The 24,062-nt window shown below is 47.0% G+C and overlaps 1 protein-coding gene across 2 annotated transcripts in view; it reads right to left on the bottom strand.

The window, feature by feature from the left end:
• Nucleotides 1-4,629: 4,629 nt before the first annotated feature.
• Nucleotides 4,630-24,062, bottom strand: part of cdon (cell adhesion associated, oncogene regulated) — a 30,951-nt gene continuing 11,518 nt past the window's right edge. Inside the window, exons 2-19 of one of the 2 annotated variants that reach the window (XM_035154685.2) lie at nucleotides 22,582-22,720; nucleotides 21,525-21,803; nucleotides 20,860-21,006; nucleotides 20,030-20,173; nucleotides 19,645-19,938; nucleotides 19,289-19,558; nucleotides 16,183-16,439; nucleotides 15,558-15,732; nucleotides 13,839-13,955; nucleotides 12,858-13,061; nucleotides 12,341-12,555; nucleotides 11,303-11,408; nucleotides 9,529-9,651; nucleotides 9,107-9,298; nucleotides 8,000-8,295; nucleotides 7,820-7,899; nucleotides 6,311-6,561; nucleotides 4,630-5,277 (exon numbers count right to left, since the gene is read on the bottom strand). In XM_035154685.2, coding sequence (XP_035010576.2) covers nucleotides 5,123-5,277; nucleotides 6,311-6,561; nucleotides 7,820-7,899; nucleotides 8,000-8,295; nucleotides 9,107-9,298; nucleotides 9,529-9,651; nucleotides 11,303-11,408; nucleotides 12,341-12,555; nucleotides 12,858-13,061; nucleotides 13,839-13,955; nucleotides 15,558-15,732; nucleotides 16,183-16,439; nucleotides 19,289-19,558; nucleotides 19,645-19,938; nucleotides 20,030-20,173; nucleotides 20,860-21,006; nucleotides 21,525-21,803; nucleotides 22,582-22,654 — 3,378 coding nt within the window. In that variant the 5' untranslated portion in view covers nucleotides 22,655-22,720 and the 3' untranslated portion in view covers nucleotides 4,630-5,122. The remainder of the gene's footprint in view (nucleotides 5,278-6,310; nucleotides 6,562-7,819; nucleotides 7,900-7,999; nucleotides 8,296-9,106; nucleotides 9,299-9,528; nucleotides 9,652-11,302; nucleotides 11,409-12,340; nucleotides 12,556-12,857; nucleotides 13,062-13,838; nucleotides 13,956-15,557; nucleotides 15,733-16,182; nucleotides 16,440-19,288; nucleotides 19,559-19,644; nucleotides 19,939-20,029; nucleotides 20,174-20,859; nucleotides 21,007-21,524; nucleotides 21,804-22,581; nucleotides 22,721-24,062) is intronic. The other variant, XM_047339610.1, reaches the window with a different exon arrangement.

The raw sequence follows: 24,062 nt of genomic DNA, 5'->3' as shown, positions 1-24,062 counted from the left end.
CTGGGCCGCATGCAGGTGCCGGTCAACGCCTCGGCTCTGGTCATAGAGGAGCTGCGGAGGGAGGCGGGGGGGATGTACACCTGCCAGGCCCTGTACGACACGGACGAAGGGGCCAGGATAACGTTCTACTTCACCCGGCTGGATGTGGAGGACGACTGATGACCGCCTCAAACTTCTGCTGCGTTACTTTCTCTCTACTTTTCAAAGCTCATGACCATCGTGTGCATGAAGTGATTCGTCCAAATGTCCCAACAACATGTTCTCAGATGTGTTTTTCGTGGTTTCAAACCATGCAGATCATTTTGGACCCATTGACACAGAAGTCCAGGTGTCTGTCTTGAACTTTGTCAAGTTATAAGTCCTCAGGCTGAAACTAAAGTTTGAAAAGTTTGAAAACAAGACAGTTTGAAAGAGTAAAAGTTCCACATTACGTTTTCTACCAGAGTAAAAGTAAGTAAGTACTTTATTCAAAATATATTTAAGTATTAAAAGTACTTGCAGAGTGTAGCCTCATTAACTGGGCCTATATGTTCTGTTTAATACGAGTATGAAACAGACTCATTAATAAAGCTGCAGATTAATCTACTGACACATCGTCATATTAATTAATGGCTGAGTCTCGGCAGAGGAGGCGGGGTCTAATGGAACCTGCCCGCTCTGATTGGATCAATGGACCAATTGTTTTCTAATTATTATAAAATATTTAAAAAACTGTTTAAACATGTAAAACAATTCATTGTATAATGTAGAGAAGTAGAAAGTTCAGATATTTGCTGATGTATGTGGGAGAGTAAAAAGTAAAAAGTACCCGAAAACAAAAGTAGTACAGAAATAAAGTAAATCTACAAAAGTGTAGTCGTCTAAAACCTTTTCCATGTTTTGGTGACGCAGCTTATTTTAAGCTTAAGAGAACAATGAAATAAAGTTGTGTGTATCTTTCAGATAAACTTCCACTTTGTCTCAGGACAAACACGCAGCTGCTGCTTTTGTCAAATGTCGTTTTTCAGCTCCACTGTTTCGGAGTCAAAAGAAAAAAACGATCCCCGTGACTAAAACCCATTAGAGGTAAATAAGAGGATAAATATTTCTGTATATAAAAGTGATCCTTTAACTCCAGACTGGACTGAACCACTTGTGTCTCCTGCCTCTTCGCAGCCATATAAACTTACAGAGCGTGACACCGCGCAGACCTGAGGTTGTGGTTTCAATTTCAAATACTTCGCCCTTTGTGTTTCGCAGCGTTCATTATTAAAACCATCTGGATTGGCGGGTTCATTAGACAACACTATATTTGTGTGTGTGTGTTTTTCTTGAAATATTTTCTTCATTACGGTTTCTGCTTATTTCCAATAACCACCCAGGCTCCCTGCTGTGATGTTTTTCTTTCTTTAAGTGCGTTTTTCTTTCTGTAAGTGCGACCGACACATCTCGACATCTTCAAGCTTCTCGCTCAAGGCCACAAACTCTCATTCCTGAATAATTCCCAGGTGGGGGGGGGTTTGCATTTCAGCCCCTTTGAACCGACAGACACCTTGATGTAAAACGAATGTTCTCGTAAATAATTCATGCCTATTTGAATAGAGGTACCATTCTTCGTGTCTGTCTGTGCAGAGATATCCTATATGCTGGGGGAATAAAAATGACTGCGTGGATTATTTGTCTCAGGTTCTCAGAGTTTTCTCCTGATTGCGTCGATTCCCCTCGTCTCGGCAGCCCCACCCCCCCCGACTTGTCATCAATAGACTCATTATTGATCCGGAGCCGAGCGACGACGCCGGGAATCGTGAAGTCTGTTGACAGGAGGGGAAAGTGGAGGCCGTTAAATGGAAGCAGCCGCGATGGAGACGAGGCCGTGTTTGTGTTTTTCTTCCTGATTAAGTCCAACAGGTGCAGTCGATAAATGCAACAGTTTCACCGGCGCGACAACGAGAAGCGTCAGCACCTTCCTGCACCAAGACCCGAGCCTGATTACAAATAAATAGCAGATATCCTGGAGGGAGGATTCAGGTTATTAGTCTGGTTCTGTGTATGAGCTCATCCCTGTGCAGGGACCCACTGGAACTCTCTTGGAGTTCGTCCAACGACAACATGCTCCACTTGGGGTTTTGTGACATCTCAAGGATAAAAAACCGCCCGAGGGCCGAATCAGGCGAGTTAACAACACACTGCCCGATTCATAAGAAGTGCATCCATTCAGGGTGTGCTGGAGAGGGGAGAGAGGAAGAATGGTGGGCGGAGGGGAGAGGGACCGGCGTTAACAGGTCGGCTCGGCGGCAAAGGGGCAGAAATTCCAGGGCAGACAATGAGCTTTCTTGTTCCCATGGGCTCCTTAATGAAGGGGTGTAGCTGCGTGGGTAGAGGGTGCAGGGCCGGGCCGAGGGAAGGTGCCGACTGACAGACGTGGGAGATGGAGAACAGGTCATTTGGAGACAACCCGGCCCTTATCTTCTCCTCATCGAGCCCAGCCTGCATCTGTCAGCATCCCCTCTCTCTCTCTCTCTCTCTCTCTCTCTCTCCTCGGACCATTTCTCTTTCATTTCCAGCTTCATTTCCTAACCCCATTGTTTCGTTCCTTTTGCTTTTCTAACGACAGCGAGACTCCAATAAGCTGCTGCAGAGAAATATGACATTCGTTTGGAAATAATAACAACGAGACTGTGAAAACAAAGGCCTCGACTTTCCATCACGATCGGCCTCGAGCCACTTCTAGTAAACACTGGAGAGTTTCAGGCCTGAGAAACTCTTCCTGGGAAAAGAAGAAGTGAGTCTAAATCAACTGGGCCGACGCCACCAGCCTCAGCAGCACAACAGCCTCCATCCAGACTAAAAATAACAGCCGGAAGACGCTGTGCCACGCCTCAGCAGCAGGCGAGTAGATCCATGTGCCAGGAATAACCCGTATACCAACAGAGAGATGCCAGGCGAGCCAGGGCCTGAGGACTGGCAGCCGACTCTGGCACGGACGCGGAGCAGACAGGCACCAGGCATTGGGAAGCCTGCGCCGCAGTCATCCCTCAGTGAAGCGCGGCCAGCTCTGTCATCTGCCCTGCTGCAATCCTATCACGTCCAATCAGCCAGCACACCACGGAGATTATTTTAAAACCAATGAAGGGTTTAAGCCTTGAGAAAACAGGGGCTGGCTAACTCGGGCTGAAACCTGAGAAGTTACAGGGGTTTTTATGAATGAGTTATCTGGAGCAGGAGGATCACACAGCGGAGAGGCAACGCACCTCCTTCACTTTCTAATAAAACACATGTTCCTTGCACAGCTTTGCACGTCGGCAGCTCAAATCCTCGTTTCAAAAGATGAATCCACAGAAACCATGAATGAAAAGTCATTAGACTGGTGCAGAGGCCAGTTCCCTGATCCTTTTAAAGGTTCACTTCAACCAAATCACTACGGCAACATCCACACTACTGTTTTCATTTGGAAACTCATTAGTTTTAGAGGCGCTAAAACTTTGTTAGTAAAAGCTGCAGGTTTCGTTTTAGTTTGAAAACTGCTTTTGACTCTGGGTGGAAGGAAACAAAGACGTGTGGATGAGTGAACGTGGTTTAGGACAGCTTTTTTTTTTTTTTACTCTCTTGAGATCTCAGCCTCTGAAACAACTCGGTGGAGGTGAAGAAATAAAATGTGTTTGTGCTGCATGAATCTCTGCAGATGTTTTACTTCTCAGAGACAAGGTCCCTTTTTCTCTGGGTGATCGAAAAAACATCCACATTCAATGATTCAATGACACTAGTTCCCCTCCTTCCTCAGAGCAATGACACAAATCCATGAGGATAAAGTTTCTACCTCCACCGAGGAGGTGATGTGTTCTTCTGCGATTGTTTGTCCGTGTGACATTTAGCAGGATTACACAGAAACTACTGGACAAAACCCGGTGGAAGGATGTGATGTGAATCAGGGAAGCAGTCATTCAATTTTGGTGCAAATCTAAATCAGAAGGTGGTTTCAGGAATTTGTTTGATTCACTTTCTTTAAAATTCCCAGAAAGGACATTTTTACATTTTTTCGTTTTATTTCTTAGGGGATTCTTAATGTTATTGGGACTGATATTTATGGGTGTGTGCATTTGGTGCAGATCCAAAGGAAAATCTAGTGAATTTAAATGTGGCTTCACAAGTTGACAGTTTGACGTATATGCTCTCTCTAGTAAAACTTTAGATTTTAAAATGTGCTTCTCTGTGGCAGCTGGAGATTTGCAAGAATTTGTAATAATAATAATAAATATTCTGTGTTTGGAGCAGTTTTTAAAACGCATATAAGTGTGTGTGTGTGAGAAAAGCCGCTCACGCTCAACGACTCTGTTTAAGCGTAACTTGCCCGCCGCTCCGGCAGATTGGGGCCAGTAGGTCAACAGTCCTCTCAGGGCAACGGTGCATTTTGCGTAAAGTGATGAGCTATCGAGTATTCACTGAGGCAAAGAGCAGCCGCCTTAATCTGAGCGGCGCAGGGAATGTTCACCCTGTTCAGGGGTCAGCGCGGGGGGACGGCCCATCACCGGGCCACATCAAAGAGCCGCCACAGATATGGACGAGGCTGGGAAACTCGCTGTGGCAATCACTCATCGGGCTCTACACACGGAGGTGGGGGAGGGACGGGACAGACATCAAAGTAGGACGAGCTTTACTCTTCCATATCTTCTCTTTATATTATTACAAAACTTTACACGGACAATTGCTAACCTCCGCGCTCGGGCGGAGCCACGCCGGGGACAGAACGACAAAAATAAAAAGTATTTCTCATCCAAATGGCATAAATAATATAAAAGACAAACTTTTTTTCTTTAAAACAGATACATTCGTATGAAGTAATATTTTTTCTACTACAAAAAAATAAATAAGTCATCTAAAGAGTTTTTTTGGATCTTTTATGAGAGTCTTCCCTCCAGTGGGACACAGTCTTTTTTCGCCGTCCGTCCTCTTGTCCTCGTCTCTTTTTCCCCCAATGTCGCTGTCAGCAGTTTTCTGTCCTTGTCACCGTAACACACAGTGTCTCTGACTGTCCCAACGCTGGTCCTCTCACGCTCCTCTGGGATATTTCCACAGCTCTCTCTCCCTCTCTTTCCGTCTGGTTCCTGTGAAGCCTCCACACTCCGTGTTTGTGTGTGGGCTGCGTTCAGACCTCCTGTGGGCCCGGCTGGATCAGCTCTCCTGCCAGGCTGCTGCTGGAGATCCACCCGGGCTTCTCGTCACAGTCCAAGTCCGGCAGGCCCAGGCTCTCCCAGCACAGCACAGGCCCGTCCAGGTCCTCGCACTCCAGCTCCTCCTCCGCTGCACAGGGAGAGAGAGAGAGGGAGAGTGTTGGCTTTATACTTTGTATTAAAAAAAGACGAGGACATATTCAGCAGAGGCCCAACGGTGTAATTTGTGGTGATGCTTCATAGTTTTGTCTGTATTTAACATGAGGACTGGTAATTATGTAAAAACACGCTAGTTAGGCACTTAGAAGAACCGTCAGAGCCGGATTTCACAACCGGGCTGAGCCGCGTCGGCCTGGAAATAAATGTTCTCACTTAAACTCCAATGTCTAAAAGAACTAGTTTGACATTTTGTGATGTTGGTGGAAAAGATCGATGCCACTGAAGCAGTAGATTAGCTTAGCTTAGCACAAAGACAGGACAAAGTGGAGAAACTGCCCGACTCTGTTCATCGTTAACACAATCGTCCTACTTACTCTGCACCTTTAAAATCACAATTCAACTTGTTGCATGTCTCATTAGTTTCATTTCCACACGTAAAACAAGTTTAAAAATGACATATTGGACTTTTTAAGGTGTTATATTCTGGATTTAAAGTGTTTTTCCCAAATGAACTTCCTCTGACTGTCTAAACTTATTAATACATCGAGCTCTGGGGTTAAAAGAGGTGCATTTATATGTGTTACTGTCAAATGTATATTGTTATATTCCTACTTTTATCATGAAACACATCACAAATCAATATTAAACCATTTAAAGGAGACATATGAGGCTGTTTTTCTACCTTTTCCAGTAATAACACTAATTAAAATTATGAACCTGAATATTATCATACGTCTCCTTAAAAAGAATCATGCAGAATTGGTTTATATATGTGATTATGATGTGTATTTTATATTTTTAGTCATCTGTCATTTGTTTTCTATGTTTATACCCCGACGTAATGTGCTATATGAATAAAATGTATTAAATTATGATCACAGGGGCATAAGGTCATTCAAACCTATAACTAACCTAACCTATAGTTATTATAATTAAATAAAAAGCAAATTAAATCACATAACCAGGGCTAAATAATAAATACTTTGGTATAAAACGTGTCTCACCAGTGTTGTCTGCCGGACAGTTTTCATTGTTCCCAATCAGACAGCAGGAATGCTGCGAGGGCGAGGACTCCCTGTGCTCGTCCGGCCGGTACCCTTCATCCGCCTCCTGGTCGCCGGAGGTCATCTGGTGACACTGCGAGGAGACCTGGCCCAGAGGCACCATCTCCAGCCCGTCCTGCTGGCACGGCGCCACGCGGTGCATTAGAGGCAGCGTGCCACTGGAGAAAGTGCCATTGGTCTTGTTGTAACATCTGCAGGAGACAAGGGGATGGAAAAGAAAAGGGGGGACATTTGTTTACAAGGTGTCGGTGCGTCGCTGAGTGCTCGAACGCGGACGACGCTCAGCGGTGCTTCACACGCCGGCGCAGCACGTCCTCTCTGTGGAAGGCACAGCAAACCCTCGAGCTAATACTCCTGACAGCGTGCAACACAATGACAGCCTCCAACACAACTGGAGCCGTCATGCACAGCTGCAAAAACCATTGGGAGAGTTGAACCAGAGATTAAAGGTCCGGTCTCTTTGCCTCTAAATAGCTGTGACACATTGTGGTTTCGCTCTCGGGCGAAGTTCCCCAGTGCAGACAGTTGCACGCAGGGATCTTCACCACGTTTTCCTAAACTCAGCTTCACTGTAACGGGACAGGATTGGACGGCGACCACACCCCCTCTTTTCCCAGCAGCCAGAGGTAAATAAACACGGGGCTCATTAGGGCTGCTGGCTGGGTGCACACAGGGTAAACTGTGATGCCGGGGACCCTTAAGTACATAAACAGGACTAGCAGGAGGGCAAATCGATGAGTGAGTGTGTGTGTGTGTGTGTGTGTGTGAGAGAGAGAGAGAGCGACAGGGGTCACAAGCAAAGTAGGACACTTCTGCTCAGCTGCAGCTTATGAAATTCGAGCAGTATTTAATTTTCTCAGGCAAACTTCTGTGATATCCTCAGAGACTTTGAGAAAACAGATTGTTCAGTAAGAGTTTCACTTGGTTTGTTCCTTTACAAACCAAAAGGTGCCGTGATCACTGTGGTTGACAGGTGTTCAATTATGGATTTGTGACAAACCCAGTTCCACGAAGGTTGCATTTTAAATTCTGATGAGACTAATATTCAAAATAAACAAAATTCCAGAAATCTTGAATATTCTGCCAGTTGTTAAATCCCCAACCTGAAATATTGTATTGTACGATGCTACCTCACGTGTTTTCTTTCTAATCTTTGCAAAAAACTACAGCTTCTTTCTTATTTTTCCCATCTTATTTACACTGGAACCCGGGACATGTGTCGTGAAGTCATACGTTGATGTTCTAAAAGGCTGTGAAAAGTCCAACAGGATGTTATAAAGTGATTAAGATGTAAACATGTCTAGATAATGTGACTAAGGACAGAATAATACACATGTCTTCGTTTGATTATTGCTCGTTCCACAGATGATCTTATTCAGAAAATGCTGTTTACATGACTTCAGACTTCAGACGAATGCAGTGTGTGTAGATCGGGACTCGTTCTCTCACCTGTTGTTATTGCAGAGGTTCTGACAGCTCATACAATCAGACGACTCCGTTTGGGGCAGAGCTGTGTACATGCCTCCGCCCTGACAAGAGGAGACAGACCACAACCTTTAGCCACTAAACTAAACTCTGTGTAATACTCGTACAGCTTGGATAACACCACCATGCAACGGCGACACTCACGTTGTGGTGGTGGTGCGGGTGCGAGAGCTCGCAGTCTCTGGTGCCGTGGGGCAGCGTGCCATCGTGGCCGTGTGGGTGGCCGGGCGAGAACAGGCCACCGGAGCCGTTGAGCAGCGCCAGGCCGTTGGGGAGTTTGTGGTGGAGGTGATGGCAGCCTTGGGGCATCACGGGGCCGTTGTGTCCGTAGCCGCCGTGGACCCCGCCGTTGATGCGGCTGGTGCCGGGCAGCGTGGTATACTCGAGAACGTGGCCGTTCATCTCCGCTGGCTGGTACAGGTAGCCAGGAGGGTCGTACTCTTTAGCAGAGAGAGAGAGAGAGACAGGAGTTTCAGCTGTTTGGTTTCTGTTACACCATGAGAGACAAATCTGTGTTTATATCATTGCATCGGTCCAGAAACTCAGGTGACATGTTGCCAAAAAAACTTAACCTGTGACTCAGTCTTTTGCTTTTTCTCCCAAATCTTTAAGCTATAAAATCCAAAAGTATTTACTGATCCAAAAGGTCGAGTAAAGAGTCCATCCAATAATGGAAAAGAGTTTTGCAAGCGCTGTGGGAACCATATCTGTGTTGTGAACACTTGGAATATTGTGTTGTGGCCAAATATCTTAGAAATACGAGAGACCTGGGATGGAGTGAACTCTTAAGCCGTTTTCACGACATGAACTCCGGAGAATGTCCAGATAACCAGGTCCAGACTTTCTCCGGAGGTTGCATGAACAATGCAGCTTTAGACCGGCATCGGCTTTTATCACCACAAGTTCTCTGGACACCTTCGTCTGTGTCTTCTTCTGTATGACTCTGCTTTTTCATCCTGAGATATGCGTTTTCTTTTTTGTCATGATTCTTGAGTTTCTACAAGGCGGCCGACCAGAGAAACTCCGTAGAAAGTCTGGAGGCTCTCACTCATTCTCACAAACAGCCGCTCTGGAGAATGTCAGGAGACTATCCGGAGTTCAGTGCATGTCTGAGAGCAGGTTTAGTTTCTTTGCTGGTCCTGCACACTCATTTTAAAACAGTAATAAATGCAATATGCTACATCAGCTTTAAGCAACATCATGCAGTGTGGGGAGCGACTTCCCCCTTTTCCAGCGTATCCATAAACTCACTGTGCATATTGTTCTGCTGACGATTCCTCCACAGGCACATGGCGATGAAAGCCAGCAGGATGAGCACCATCACCACCAGGACGCAGCCCACAATCAGGTACAGCAGACCGCCAGGGGTGTTGGGCGTCTCCTGTGGCGGAGGCCCGGGTGGGGTGATGGGGTGCTGGCTGGGCGACCCCGGGGTCTGACGTGCTGCAGCAGAGCGGGAAGGAGGAGACGCGTTTGAAAAATGACACAGTACCAAACTATATAATACAGGCCATTGTTGTTGGGTGTCGTAAAACTCAGGAGAACATTTACGTTGTGTAATTATGGCGATCGAACCCGTCATTTAAGACTGAACAGAAACGTGCCTGGACGTCTGATGGAGCACAGTCCTGGTACGAGTCAGTTCTCGTGCGGTGAAGTTTGTGTTTTCTCACCTTTGGTCTCGCAGATCATGACGTTGCTGTACTCGCTCTCCCCGCCGTCGTTGAAGCACTGCATCTTGATGTCGTAGGACGTCTCGGCCTGGAGGTGACCAATCATGTGCCAGGGTTTTACACCTGAGAGGGAAGGAGAGACGGAGGAGGAGGAGGAAGAAAGAAAAAGGAGGACAAAGGTGAGAAACCACCTCCTCTACGAGCCAGTGTTGACTCACGTTGCCTGTGTAAACTCACAATCAGTTCTTCCTGCCTTCTCCTCCTTCTCTTCATGTCTCACACCTTCATGGAGGTCATGTTCTTTCACGCTCTCCCTCTCCCCCCCCCACCTCCTCTCTCTTTGCTTCACCACTCTCTCTTACTCCATCAGTCCCACAAGGGCCCAGACAGTTGTTTTACTCAAGATGAGCTCCATATATGGCAGCTCGGTGTTTGTCCTGGCTGGCCTCCAGTATTCCCATTCCACACACACACACACACGCGCGCGCTGCTGCCCTACCACACACAATCACACAACTACGTGCTTTGAAATCACAGATGAGACGACAATCTCCCGACGTGGAAATGCTACATTTCCCACAAATGGGGCTGAAATAAGCTGCCGTTCTCCCCGTGATTTGTTTCGTAGGAAACGACTGCACGTGTGTGTTACTTCTGCCCTGAGCTGGATTTTAAACCCTTCAAGTGGGAACCATTAAAAAAATACTCTGCGCTGTAAATCACAATCATTACAGAAGCACAGTTTAAGTCACATATAAACACAAGTTGATGCTTAATCATAGTTTTTTTAAATATGTAATAAACAGGAAGAGGATGTGAACTGAACCTCGAATACCAGATGTTGGCATTGAATGGTTTTATTATTTTATTTGCAGATATAATAATGAACTGATTTGGTGATTTGAATAAAAAAAAAACTGTACATTATTGTCAAGTCTGTGTGTTTTAGTTAAAAAAGGAGATAATCCTGTTAAAATCGGTGCCGAATCTGCCACATGGACATTTTAGACGCTTGAGAAGATCTAACTTACATCTGTTTTTCAACGTGAACTTAAATAACTACATCAAGTGGAAGCAGGTTACAACTACACACTGAAATACAATTATTGAAACTCTGTGGAAACAGTATGCGTAGCCCAGTGGCGATTGTCTGACAACGAATCAGCCTCTGAGGGCAATGGTCAATGGTCAACATCTGGGCCGGATTCTGCACATTGACATGAAGAATCCGTCTATAGAGATTATACAGCACCTGAACAGATCTTCACTTTTTCCTCTGCTCGGTTTCATCCTGAACGTTTTGACCCAAACAGGGAAACGAACTCAACGCTCACTTGTCCCAGACAGTGAGGAGACGACGGGAGGCCAAACATTCAGATGTTTAAAACGCTGGGCGGAGTTAAAACGCCATCCCTCCTTCCCCTTTCCTGAACCAGGCTCCTCTGTTAGCATTCCACCAGCAACCTGAGCCCCTCTCCTCTGGCCCGGGCTCGTATTTCAGCTCTGGCCCATTAGTTGGCAACCATTTATTAAAAACAGATTTCAGAAAGCCCTGCTGCCCGGGGACAGCGCTCTCTATAAATCAAACAGCAGAAATGCCCCTCTTCACTACAGCCCACTCTTAACGGAGAGTATCCATTACCCCTCCGGCTCCCAGTTTATCTGCCCAGCGTGGGCCTGACGTCCGGCTCCGGATGAGCCCGTCAACAAACACTCCACACCGGCTACACACTCGTAACACAGACACACAAACAGGGGCTTTTTTTCCACTCACCTTCCACCACATCTCTTTTGTAGTCGCTGTCGTTGTCGCTGTCAGTGGGTCGGTAGTAAATGTAGAAACCTTGGATCGGAGTGTTGTTGTTACTCGTGGGACTATACTGTAGGGGGGGATGGAAAAAAGATCACGTTAGACTACAGCAATCTGCCGGGCAATTATTAAACGAGAGGAAAGTTTTCCAGCGACTAATGGCGGAGCTTGTTATCAGCAGATGTACGGGGCTGCGAGTGAGGCTGTGATTCTGAAGTTCAGGACATAATGAGGCTGTCTGAGGTTAAGTAAATGTGGAGGTGGGGGGGGGAATCTACATCCATCTGCCGCACAAACTGCCGCGAGGAGGAAGAAAACGGCTTTGAAGAATAAAAACGTAGACGAACACAGGGCCTCTTGATCTGTGTTCGAGTCCTAATCGTTGCTCTGATGGAGACTCGGACGCAGCAGCAGCTCAGACGCAGGTTAAGCAGCTGGAACAGACGCTACACGCGGTGGTTACCGAATTATACAGCCACTGGAGGGTTTGGCAAAAAAAAGGCTCTCAGGTACTTGTAATCTAAACGTTTTTATCGTTAAAATACTTTTACTTTGTCATTTTATGCCACTTTATACTTTTAATCCGCAACCTAGAAACTTGACACTTTAAACTTGGGCTCGAGAAATGTCAAGAAGAGCGGATTCCTCCACCGAGACCCAACACACTCATATAGATATCAGCTCCTCAGATCCAAGAACTTATTATTTCGCAAAGAACGTCAAAAATTATTCCTGGATCCGACCTCTGATCCTGATTTTCACCCAAATGTCCAAATCCTTCCACCAAGTTTTCATAGAAATCCACACAACCAACCAACAGATAAACGGACTGGTTTGAGAACATAACCGTGGTGGAGGTGAAAAGTAGAACTTGACAGCTGATAACTACAGGATGTGACTTATATGAGATTAATTCAGGAAAATCAAGGGCATCTTACTTTGTGAATTAAATCTCATTAGCATTAAGATCAGGAATGAAGCTATTAAAACGATCTATGGTACCGTGTGCACAGTGTGTGTCAGTGGTGTACGCACAGTCCAGCGCAGCATGATCTGTGTGTCACTGATGGCGTCCGTGGAGGAGATGTGGGGTCCGACCACGGGGCGGTCCGCCATGCGTGGGCTGGCCTGTGGCACCTGGTAGGGCTTGGAGGGGATGCTGTGGGGGCTCTCGCCGTACATGTTCATGGCCGCAACGCGAAACTTGTAGTTGGAGCCTGAAGAAGAGGACGCAAGGAGGAGGTTGTGTTAGAGGACGGAGGAGCCGATTGAAGTTTCATGTTTAAAATCATAATGTTTGGGCCAATCGTCTGTCTGTGTTAATAAACTAAAACAGTCAAATATCAGCAGGATGAATGAGTCACTCTCATGTGCAGCCGTTAAACATCAGTCTGGAAATAAAAAATAAAGCTTAAACAGACTAAACTAGTTCCCAGAAGATCATTTGAGATGTGTTAATGATCAGAAAACTCATGTCCCGCTTCACTGGACTGAGGAGAAAAGTTTTGCGAACGCTCACCAGGCTCCAGGTTGCGAACTTCCACGGACAGTTTGAGAGGCGAGATGTTATCCGCAGCCACGACCCACTCCGCCACGCGGCCGCGTCTGTATTCCACGCGGAAGGCCGTGATCGGAGAGCCGCCGTTTGCCCTCGGGACCCAGGTGACATACACCGAACTTTCAGTCGCCATGGAGATGGTTGGGCGATCGGGGGCCTCGGGCACTGGGAAAAAAAACAAAACTTTGAATAGGGCAGAGGAATAAGAAATGGCGTCACAGCATCACATCTCACACGAGGACAGAACAAGTCCACAGAGAGAAGAAGAAGAAGGAAAGATACACATCACAGTGACGTGTCGTGGAGGAATGTGTACTTACTGCCTGGGCTCTTAGCCACAAAGTCAGAGAGCGCAGGAGGAAGAGAGAGAGAGAATAGAGGGTTAGTGAAAAGACTAATGTGAGTTAAAGCAACAAAGGCTTGTAATTCGAGTAAAGCATGCACACAATACACACACACAACACACACACACACACACACACACACAGACACACACAGAGAGTCAGGTCTGACCCTGAAGCCGTGTGAACGCTCACAGCTTTCTGCTCCGAGCATCCTTCAGCCAAACAGTCATTACAGGTGTCAACTGTTTTTACTGTTTTTACTCACGGAAAAAAACAAAACAGCCTCACAGCCAAAAAAAAACTAAGTCTACATCCACATCACTACGTTTCTGTTTGAAATGCATCAACTCTGCTACGGAGAAGTTTGGAAACTCGGACGTAGACACAACTGCTCGCTGATTGGGTCTTTAAGACGACTGTGGTGTGGATGTGGCCTCTGAGATCTATTCAACACAGTTTAATCATAAACGCCACAATAACTATGAGCATGAGAGAAAAGCCCTGTTACATCATCAGGTACAGTCAACATCTGCACACGTTCAACATCTGCACACAGTCCAGCAGCAGAACACTTCCCACTGATCGTGTTCTCATCTACCTCTGTCGTGGATGATGACTCCGAAGTGCGTGTTGGGGGTTTTGTCCTCCGGGGCTTTGGGCGGCATCAGGACGACGGGAGGTTTGGACGCAGTCTTGACGGCGGTGGTGCTTTTCTCTGAGGGAGGGAGACAAGGACAAGAGAGGAAAAAAGGCTGGGAGTGAGAAAACAGGGCCCGGCAGGTCTTCAGGGCTATCGGTTCCACCGCGCGCACACGGAGCAGCTCCGGATGTTGGCTCTGAAATCTAAGACTTCCTCCCGCTTCTCAGAGCTGCTCCGGTTTTTATCAGGGCGGGTTTCACGTTTACATGCGGCCGCTCTGACGCCTGGAGCGTGTAGCTGCTGGAAGGAGTGTGTGATGTGATTGTGTATCCAACACACACACAGAGAGGTAACATGAAACATCAGGATTTCATTAGATTGATTCATCAGAAACGATAAAAAAGGGTCGAAACGACAACCGATGACGCAAAGGACACGATTTTAATGGCCTTAGAAAAAGTTTTGATTCTCCATTTACACACAAGTGGATGAAAAGCGATGATTATGATATTTTTGGATGGATTAAAACTGTATTAGTAAGTTATTATTGAGTGTTTCCTCACCGGGGGGATATTTCTGGGAAATGAAGAAGAGCTGGTGAGAGCATCAAGGTCAATTTTACATTCAAATATCACCAGGAAGGGAAATTAATACGCAAGTAAACTGAGCAGTGAGCATGTAAATCAACTTATTAATGAGTCAATATTAAAAGCACAACTTAGCCTTTGAACATTTGAGTTTTGTCGAGTGGATAAGTGGAGTTTGAATCCACATCTGGACACAAGAGCCTGGTTTTTGACTGGTTGGCATTTCTTTGGTTGAGAAACTCCCGTGGGAGACGATCAGATCCCTGGTTCTTTGGCAGCATTTGACATATTTCTGACCAGAGGACATTTCTTTCTAAACCCTGCTGTGGTAAAACATTATTGTTAGTTTTTCACAGGACTTTTGCAGTTGTCCTTATTTTTATTTGGCTTGAAAAACAAGACAAAAACCTTTAGTTGCATGATCCAACTTAGAATTATAACTGGATAATGTAAGGGAGGAAGATATTCAAAGGAATAATGTGTGTAAAATATTCGGTTTCAAACTGTCTCCTCATCTGCTTCTATTTCACTTCTTGGTTTTCTTTGATTCTTCGATTTACTAATAATCGTCTGAGTAGAAAATTGTGTTTCTTCTTCAATTAATCGCGAAACAACCTGATTCTGTGGGTTTTCTCTGACGGTAGAAACACAAATATCAGCCTCAGAAAGCCACAGTTGGTTCTAACAACCCCGACTTGAAAACACGGCGTGATTTGCATATTTTCCGACTCCTATCGACGGACAGACTGACGCATGTTCCTGCTTCTTTTGCGATAAATCTCTTTCCTGAGCGTCTGTTGTACGTCAGTGAAAAAAAGGCGCTGAGTCCAGAAATGTCCAGATGCTCCGTAACTCAGAGGAAGTGACACCAAAACCTGACATTTACTGTTGATGTTTTAGGCAGCTGAACATTTTCTTAATCCTCCAGTGGTTTTATTGAAAAATGGGGAAAGTGTTGTCTTCCAGTGGTCAGCAGTTCCCAGGAATATGACCAGAAACACTGCAGCACACAGGAAGTGGAGTTTCCCTGCTAATAACGGTTATTATCACAGAGTTTGAGAGTTTTCAGCCAGGAGGGGGCGGGACCGACCTTTGCCCGTGCGGAAGGTGAGCATGGCGGGCTGGCCCTCGCCCGCGGTGCTCCGAGCCACCATCAGCACCTCGTAGAGACTGGTCGACTCCAGCTCCGACAGCCGCAGGGTCTTCTCGCTGCCAGGCACGCGAACCGTCTGCCAGCTCCCCACCACTGTTCCCATTTCATCGACCTGACGCAGACACAAACACGCGGCCACACACAGACAAATACAAACACATGAGTCAAAATGACAAATAAGAAGCATCTGTCGCTCCACAATCCTGCACAGTTCAGTCTCTTTCCGAGGAACGGCAGCGAACAGCCTCGGAAAAGACGCCTGCGAGATTCCTGTCACAATTTCCAGCTCCAGCAGAACTGAGCCCCGCTGCCAACAGAGTCTTAACTGGTTTCGCTGCTGTTTTATGGTCAGAGTGAGATTGTTACTGGGGCAAATGTAGGACTTTAAAGAGGAAACGACCGACTTTCACTCAGTCAGTCCCTGGCTCTATACCTTCTGTACTTAATGAAGAAATTACATTCGCCCATTCTCAGATGGTTTAGTGCAAAACACTTCAGTGAAAGGTCGTGGCCTTGTGGTAAAACCGAAATCTGACTTTAAGAAGTGAAATGCAGTACTCACTTTGCGGTATTTGACAAAATAGGCCACAATCGGACTGCCTCCGTCCCGCCCCGACCTCCACTCCAGGTCGTAGATGTCGGGCTTGTGGGTCTGCGGCGGGCTGGTGATGATCGGCGCCTCTGGGGTGGGACGGTCGTTGACGCTCCGGTCGGCCGGCGCGTTGACCGAGTCTTCGTCTCGGCCCTCGTCGCTTTGCATGGGATGGAGAGAGGGGGACACCTCCGGCTGCCGGGCGGCGCTGGAGCCCGGCTGTGGATCTGTCAATGAGAACAAGCTCAATGTAACCGAGGTCTTAACGACACGAGGTCATGGTTCAGTCAGACGCTCGTTTATTGTGTTATTTATTCAATATTTATTTGTGTGTACTCTTATTCCTCAGTAAGAGTATGTTTTTTGTTATGCGAGTATGTTTTTTTTTACAAGCTGTTCCAAATGTATTGCCGCCATTGGGGTTAAATAAAGTTCTTTGATTAATCATACATGGACTTTTTAAAATCGAATCATTGGGCGTAACTTTATGCGCTGGTAAATTTCATGAATGCTGCTTTTATTGTGAATATTTTCGTTTCTTGGCTGAGTTTTGAACATCCATCACAGGAATCACAGCCCAGTGCAATAAAAGCGTGCCAGTGGCGAACAGAGGTGGCCCTGCATGTCAACAGAGGACAAGGGGTGCTGGAAACTTTTAGAATTTGGAACAAGCCTTTTTAATCTACATAAAATAACTGGAGAAAGCTGGATCGCTGCACAATCGCGCTTTGTTTGTTTTTTTTTTCATTAAAGCTTCGCCCGGGCCAGAGAAGTCCACCTGGGCAAAGCCTGAGCGCCGGGAGCCTTATTACAGCTGACACCGGCTTGGCAGAGCCCGGGTGGAATTTTTCACAGAAGCTCGGGAGGACACCGAGCGCTGCCCACAAGAGCAGGGACCTCTCGGCTCGGAGCCGCACGGCCGAGGTCAAAGAGCGACATAATTCAATATTAAAAGCTAAACAAGTGAGTAAGTAGGTTAAAGCAGCGGGGTTTGCCACAGGGGGCACACTGCAGGGGCCTGGGTCCAGTATCGGGGAGTGTTAGGGGTGTGTGCGGCACCGGTTTACTCTGTAAAACAAACAGGCCCGGAGCTGGTAACACTAGACCTGATCCTGGGACTGCGGCCAGCTGCCGCACATTCCACACGCCAACCATTAAAATACCGGGGAGAATCAGACCCCGGCACTACGCTCGGTCCTGCACACTCTCCCGCTCGTAACGCTCTCGCCTCAGCCCTGACTCATGGCTCAACCACAGATGGAGCTCCTCCTCCTCCTCCTCCTCCTCCTCCGACACGCTGATGCAGGAGGAGGCATTTAAGGTCACGGCGTCCTCACGGTGGAGAGGAAGGGTATCGCTCATCCTTCCCAGAACAGAAAGGTCAGTCCATTAGAGGAGAGCGCACCTGGGAGGAGATGTGACAGTAACTCCTGGAGGATTACCAGCAGAGACAAGAGCCTCAGACCGGACAGAGCTCAACTTGTTAGAGGACAAGTTGATGGATCTTTTTTTAATTACCTCCAACAAGGAGGTTATGTTTTCACCCCTGTCCGTTTGAGCCACACCGATTTACATTTCCATTTTGTGGAATCTAGAATGGCTTTCAGTAGAGCAACAGTCCCTTTAAATTCAATATATATCAGTTCCCTACATTTGCCTGATAATTTTCATCAAGATCCATGAATTATTTCCTGGGAAATCCATGAAAATGTCTAAAAACTAAAAGATCTGTGTCAAATTCTTTCTTGGCCCATTCTGTGGAAATCGGTTCGGTAGCTTTTGCTCAATCCTGCTGACAAACAAACCAATAAAGCAACGGACAGAGTTGAAAACCCTCGTTGGTGAAGGTAAGAATCGGATAATAGTTAAAAAAAAAGGAGAATCCGAGGTTGGAATTTAAAACTGTTTTGTCCAACAAGTCTAAAAAGAAACAAATATATCCAGTTTTCAATGATTTTAACAGAAAGGAGCTCAGATCAACTTGAAGCGTGCCCTTTTGGGAGTAGTGGTGGCGATGAAACAGCCAATCACACGCCAGAATAAGGACACCACATCTCCCCTGTGGTACATCCCGCTCAAAGGATGAGAGCGGGGAGTTGTCATGGCGATGGAAACACCAAACATTGAAACCAAACATATTTCAGTTTGCTGCATGTGATGAATTACAGTAACAGACCGATTACTCTGCATGAAAAGTGCATTCGATACGCCGCGGTGCCTGGTACCTGCAAACCGACGCAACACAAACCCGCCTCGGAGTGTTTACCTCCGCTGGACGCGTCTCGTTATCAGCTTGGCTCTGTTTTCTGTGTACGATACAGATATTAAAGTTCACTCTTCTTCCTGCAGCAACTGTTTCGCAGCGAAACCTCCTTCTTTCCGACTCGTCCTCCCTAACGTGCCACATGCGTCTGTATTAATCACTCCGCAGATACCGGGGCGAGCTGAGGAATGGGGCCTTGGCGTGGAGGCGCCCTAGGAGTAGAGGTGGGGGTTCACTCGGGGGAGAGCGGTGGAGGGAGAGGGGGGGGGTTGTGATGTGTTAATAAATAAAAGGCAGTTGTGTATGATGTTGACAGCTGGGTGGTCTGGTCCTCGTCATAACCCTCCATGGCTACTCCTTGCATTCCAGCGTCCGGGGGCTTATCCCCGACGGCGTGCACAAAGCTCACTCTCACGCTCAAGCTCAGTTCAAGGCTCAGGAGGAGGGCGGCCTTGGCCAAACCTTTCCTACCAGCCTCAGAAATACACACACACACAGACGCACACACACACACACACACACACAGCAAGGACTCCCTGCAGTTACTGTACGTGCAGGCCCACAGAGAACCTGCCTGCTGAGAAGCCTTCACGATTTCTAACACCAGCAAGAAATTAAGGATTTAAGGAGGCAAAAACCTATTTAATCATTTTTCTGAAGCACTCAGCTAAGTTTAAGTTGTATTAATTCATTTATTTTAGTTTTTGACTTTTTGACCATTCAGCTATTGTGTCGCCCAATAAATGAAAAAAAAAAAAGAAACAGATAGCTCCAATATAACAAATCAGAACAAGATAACTCGTGGATATTTACCTGATGGTGTTGTCATCATTCCCTGCGACTGTGCCGAGCCGATCCCGTTGTCCAACACACACTGGTAAACGCCTACATCCTGTGGTGTCACGTCTGTGATAAGGAGCGAGGATCCAGAGATCTGAAAGCGGCGTGACGGCGTGACGGGATCAGCGTTGAACAGCCACGTGATGTTCGGGGAGGGGCTTCCTTTCGCCGCGCAGGTAAAGTAAGCACTGGAGCCGGGAGAGACGATCTGGTCCGTCAGACCCTGGAGGACAGACACGGGCTCTGTGGAGGAGAGGACGAGACGTTAACCTCCGTGACCACCAGCTGAAACCAGTCACCACACAGAAACTCTCTTCTCTCTGTCTCACCGAGGACGTTCACAGTGTAGTTGGCGCTGACCACGCTCCCCTGCTCGCTCTCAGCGGTGCAGGTGTACCGCCCTTCGTCGCTCCTCGTCACCGTCGCAAACGCCAGGTTGTTGTGCTGTTGTTGGCGATGAGGCCCCGGTGTCACCTGCTTACCGTCCTTGAACCATTTGGCCGCCGGTGCAGGACGACCAGACACGATACACTCCAGCGTCAGGGGCTGCGACTGCACCACCACCACCGTCATGGGGGCAGTGGGGTAAACTATCCGCACCGAGGACGAGGGGGCGTCTAAATCTAAAACGTACAAACGTCCCACGTTAACGGACGATAACAGAAAATACAGCTGACAGATGAAAACGTCCTAATGAAATACCACCTGACTTACGTTTCACCGATAACTTGGTGCCATGAGGCTGCAGGACGGTTTCCCCGGTGACAGGGTTCAACGCACCACATTTGTACATCCCCTGGTGCTGGACTGAAGCGGAGACAATCTGAAGGTTTCCAGATGGAAGAACTAAATAATCACCTGGAAAGAGAAGCATGAAGTATGTTCAATAATAACACAGACAACTTGTACACACAGATTGAAGATACTGGGCCTGATGCACGAACTTGTTCCTAAATGTCTCCTACGTTCGATCGTGTGGTGAGTTCATACCAACAGGAAAACGTCAGATTCAACATATGTTTTTATCTTCAGTGTGTAAACATGATGCTGGCGAATTAGCATAATTAATGCCCACGATTCATGTAAATGACATCACAGAGTAAAAAGACAAACTTTTCGAGTTTGGAGGCTGAGGTGCTAATTTCAGAGAAAACATGGTGAGAATAAATCTTTTTTTTTTCGCCTTGTACGCGCGACATTTAGCAGGTACATAATTACATTTAGAGTCAAATTATGATTTAAATTGTAGAGTTAAACAGAATAATGTCAACAAAATTATGAGCTATATTTTATGTATTTATTTGTAATTGTTCCAAACAAATGAAACATAAAATCCATCAGTGAAAACAAGAAATGTAATCACATGGATGTACAAGTAGTTCTGCTGATTGATTTGCAAAATAATCTGCACTAGATATAATAATAATAATAAACCAAAGCTCTTGCTGCTATTGTTTATGTTATATAGAATCACATCATTAATCTCCAGTTGAAGTTCATAATGGAAAAGAAACTGCACATGTATCCACTGGTTCCACACAAACCTGTGGACGCTTCCATCCACTCCCCTCGAACTCGGAGTCTGGGTCGCGCTGCAGGGACGCTGGGCGGCAGAGGACACTCGATGAGAACCGGGCTTCCTTCCTGCACTGATAACGACCGTCGTCTGCCAGCTTCATATTCGGAAATTTCTGCATGGTCAGAGAAAAGGATGAAGTCTTTAGTCAAACTGGGTTTTCTCTGCAGAATGTGAAACATTCAATCTGAGCTGAGCGGCAGCGCAGTGCAGAGCGAAGGCCGACCGTGCTACTCCAGCTGTTTGTGTTGGATCACTGGGTTTGTTTATTGTTGCAGTGAGTGATTCTATTTAGCTTGATACAGTTTGTAGATCAGGGTCAACCCCCGAGTGTTGTGTCCAACAGCAAGCGGCGTCCCAGCAGGAGCATAACACACCGCACAGGAAAGCCCGAGGCTCATTAAGGATACCGGTCAAGAGGCATCTGGATCGGTGCCCGAGTAAAAAAAACTCCTACTGCTTCCTTCCCCTCGGCCGCTCAGCAGCAGGCAGCCGAGGAAAGGCATTTCTCCTGAGTGTTCAACACTTACAAAATGGCCTTCCCTTTCTCAAGGCAACTTCCTTGCTTTCTCTACCACACCGCTTTGAAGTGAGCACAAGTATGCACAGAGGGGCAGTTCTCTGTATCCGTACCTGCTATGTCAACACGCGCGAGGCGACTGGCGATGGCCGGCCCGTGGTCGAAGCGTGCCACACACTGATAGGCGCCAGCGTGGCCTGGCTTAAGGGAGGAAATGGTGAGGGAGCCTCCGTTGAGCTCCACATCGGGCAGGGCGTCCCGGTCCAGGGGACGGCCTCGGAAGCGCCAGGACACGGTGGCTGACGGAGGATTTACTGAGCAGCGCAGACGAGCTACGGAGCCTCGACTCTGAACCAGGGAGGCGGGTTCGGAGCTGAAGAACGGGTACTGAGCTGGATGGGGGAGACAAGGACAAAGAAAGACAGGTTCAGGATTATAAATCAATAATTTGGTCATGAATGGTCAAATAGCTCAAATTACACAAAGATATTGTTATAAGACACATAACTCCTTGACAAATTTAAACAAAAAAATATAATTTTTTTAAATAAAACTAATTATTATTAATTAACAGTTGTACTGTTTGTATTTATTATATTATTATTGTTTATTTAGTTCCTATAGGGTTGTATTTGATGAAAACAGCAACAAGCAAACTGACAAGGGTGTAATTTGTAGATAATGCAACTGAAATAATAAGAGCTGCAAAGCTGGTGATAAATGTAATAGTGAACAACATGTGTCACATTAAACAATGTTCTTTTCTTGATTATGAATATAATATATATAGTAATTTGACAGCTCCCCAAAAGTGAAGCCAAAACATCTGGATCGCCCCCTTGTGGCCAGCCCACAAACCACTAGGTCAAATACATGTTTCCCAAAGTTGTTTTCTGTCGTTTGAAGTCGCTCTTAACAAACTGATGTTTGGTCAAATCTTAATTTTCCTGATACGATTGATTTTAATCAGTTATTTGACAGGCTGAGACGTCATGATTGACAGCTGAGATTGACAGCTGAGATTGACTCAGGTGTATCGTCAGGACCGACTGACTCCAGATGACATGACCAGCTCAGGATGGTAGCGTCTCTATCCAGGATACTTCTGCTGTAGACTTGTCCCCTTTATAAACATTCAGAAACAAAGATGAGTGTAAGAGAGCAACTTACATGAGCAGCTGATGAGCAGAGACTGGCTGAGACACAGCACAGTGGACAGGAGGACCCTTAGGCCACTGTCCATGGTGCACTTCGACCCCTGTCAGCAGCCGCGTTGTCCGGCACGTACGCCTCCGTCTGTTCTGCAAACCTGCGGCGCACAGAGGAGATGAGAAACACATCAAACCAGAGCTCGGCCTGCAGACATGACAGCACGTGCACGGGGACAGAAATAAACTTTAAAACATGTGAGCCGGGGGAGAAATACTCCAGTCGGCTCCAAATGAATTCTATACGACAATCTCTCTAATCTTCACAACACATCCTCTTTACACACTCCTTGATCTCCAGCTCCCTCCCTGTCCTGTGACCCGTCTTCTCACCCACTTCACTGTCTCCACGGAGGCCCCTCTGCCTCCGGCACCCCCTGCCCCTCTCCCACGCTGGGCCGCTAAGATCTCGCGCTAATGGAGTGGCTCTGGAGAGACTGTCGCCTCGCTCTTAATATCACTCTCTTGTCACACTGTGTTGCTCCCTCACAGGTTCACTGTAGCCTGAAGTGCAGGCCCAGACACACACGGGGAGACAAGAGAGGAGCCGGAGTGAGAGACAGAAAAGGAGTGGAGGGGACGTAATTAGGAGCATTCCTCGATCCTTTTCAACCCGACCCCCTCCGACTGCGGCACCTCCTCCCTTCTTTTGCTAAGAGTAATCCGGGCCAGCTTTGATCCCAGGTTACTGGTCGGTGCAGGGTTTGAGCCTGAGGCCAGAGGGACAATGGCCGTCCAGCTGTGATATTCACACTGGCGCTTCGACGGCTCGCAGACGTTAGCGGAAAAGGCTGAGGGGTGGGTCAAATTAAAAGGATGATGTCTGCGTGGGATCAGCGAAGCCGAGCAGGTTTCTAGCCCCTCCAACCTGAACACAGTTTCATCTGGGCAACAATCAAACAGGTCAAGATGCTTAGCCTCCTCTCGAGTAGGTGATGGGGGAAAAAAACTGCCCCGATTCTTTAAACTGCTTTGAAAACTCAAGAAACATGAAGATATCCAATTTGCAATTATGAAAAGAAATACAAAAGCAGAAAATCTCGCTTGATAAATGACCTCAATGATCCATCAATTATCCAAAGTTTCACCGCTGGCTGTGAGTGACACTGGGCAGACACTCGCTCCTCTGTGATCCAGCCAATGAGACACAGATGCTTTATTCACACACTCGTTTCTCACTCGCTTCATCTTGCTCCCTCGCTCCCTCGCTCTCTCTCAGAGGGCAACATGAGAGGAGGAGGAGGAAGAAGAGGCAGGAAATAATAAACTCTCCCAGCTCCTGGCCCACGCCCCCTTCTCACCCGGAGGTCAGGGGTCGGGGAGGAGCAGAGAGAGAGGGTGAACCAGCGGGTGTCTGGTGGCCCTGGACCAGCCCCCAGAGGTCACCACCAGCAACACACACACACACACACACACACACACACACACACACACACACACACA

Source organism: Hippoglossus stenolepis, chromosome 4 (assembly GCF_022539355.2).
Source record: "Hippoglossus stenolepis isolate QCI-W04-F060 chromosome 4, HSTE1.2, whole genome shotgun sequence".
In the NCBI taxonomy this organism is placed as follows: Eukaryota; Metazoa; Chordata; class Actinopteri; order Pleuronectiformes; family Pleuronectidae; genus Hippoglossus; species Hippoglossus stenolepis.
The sequence above is the reverse complement of the archived record's forward strand: the minus strand, read 5'-3'. Positions and strand labels throughout refer to the sequence as shown.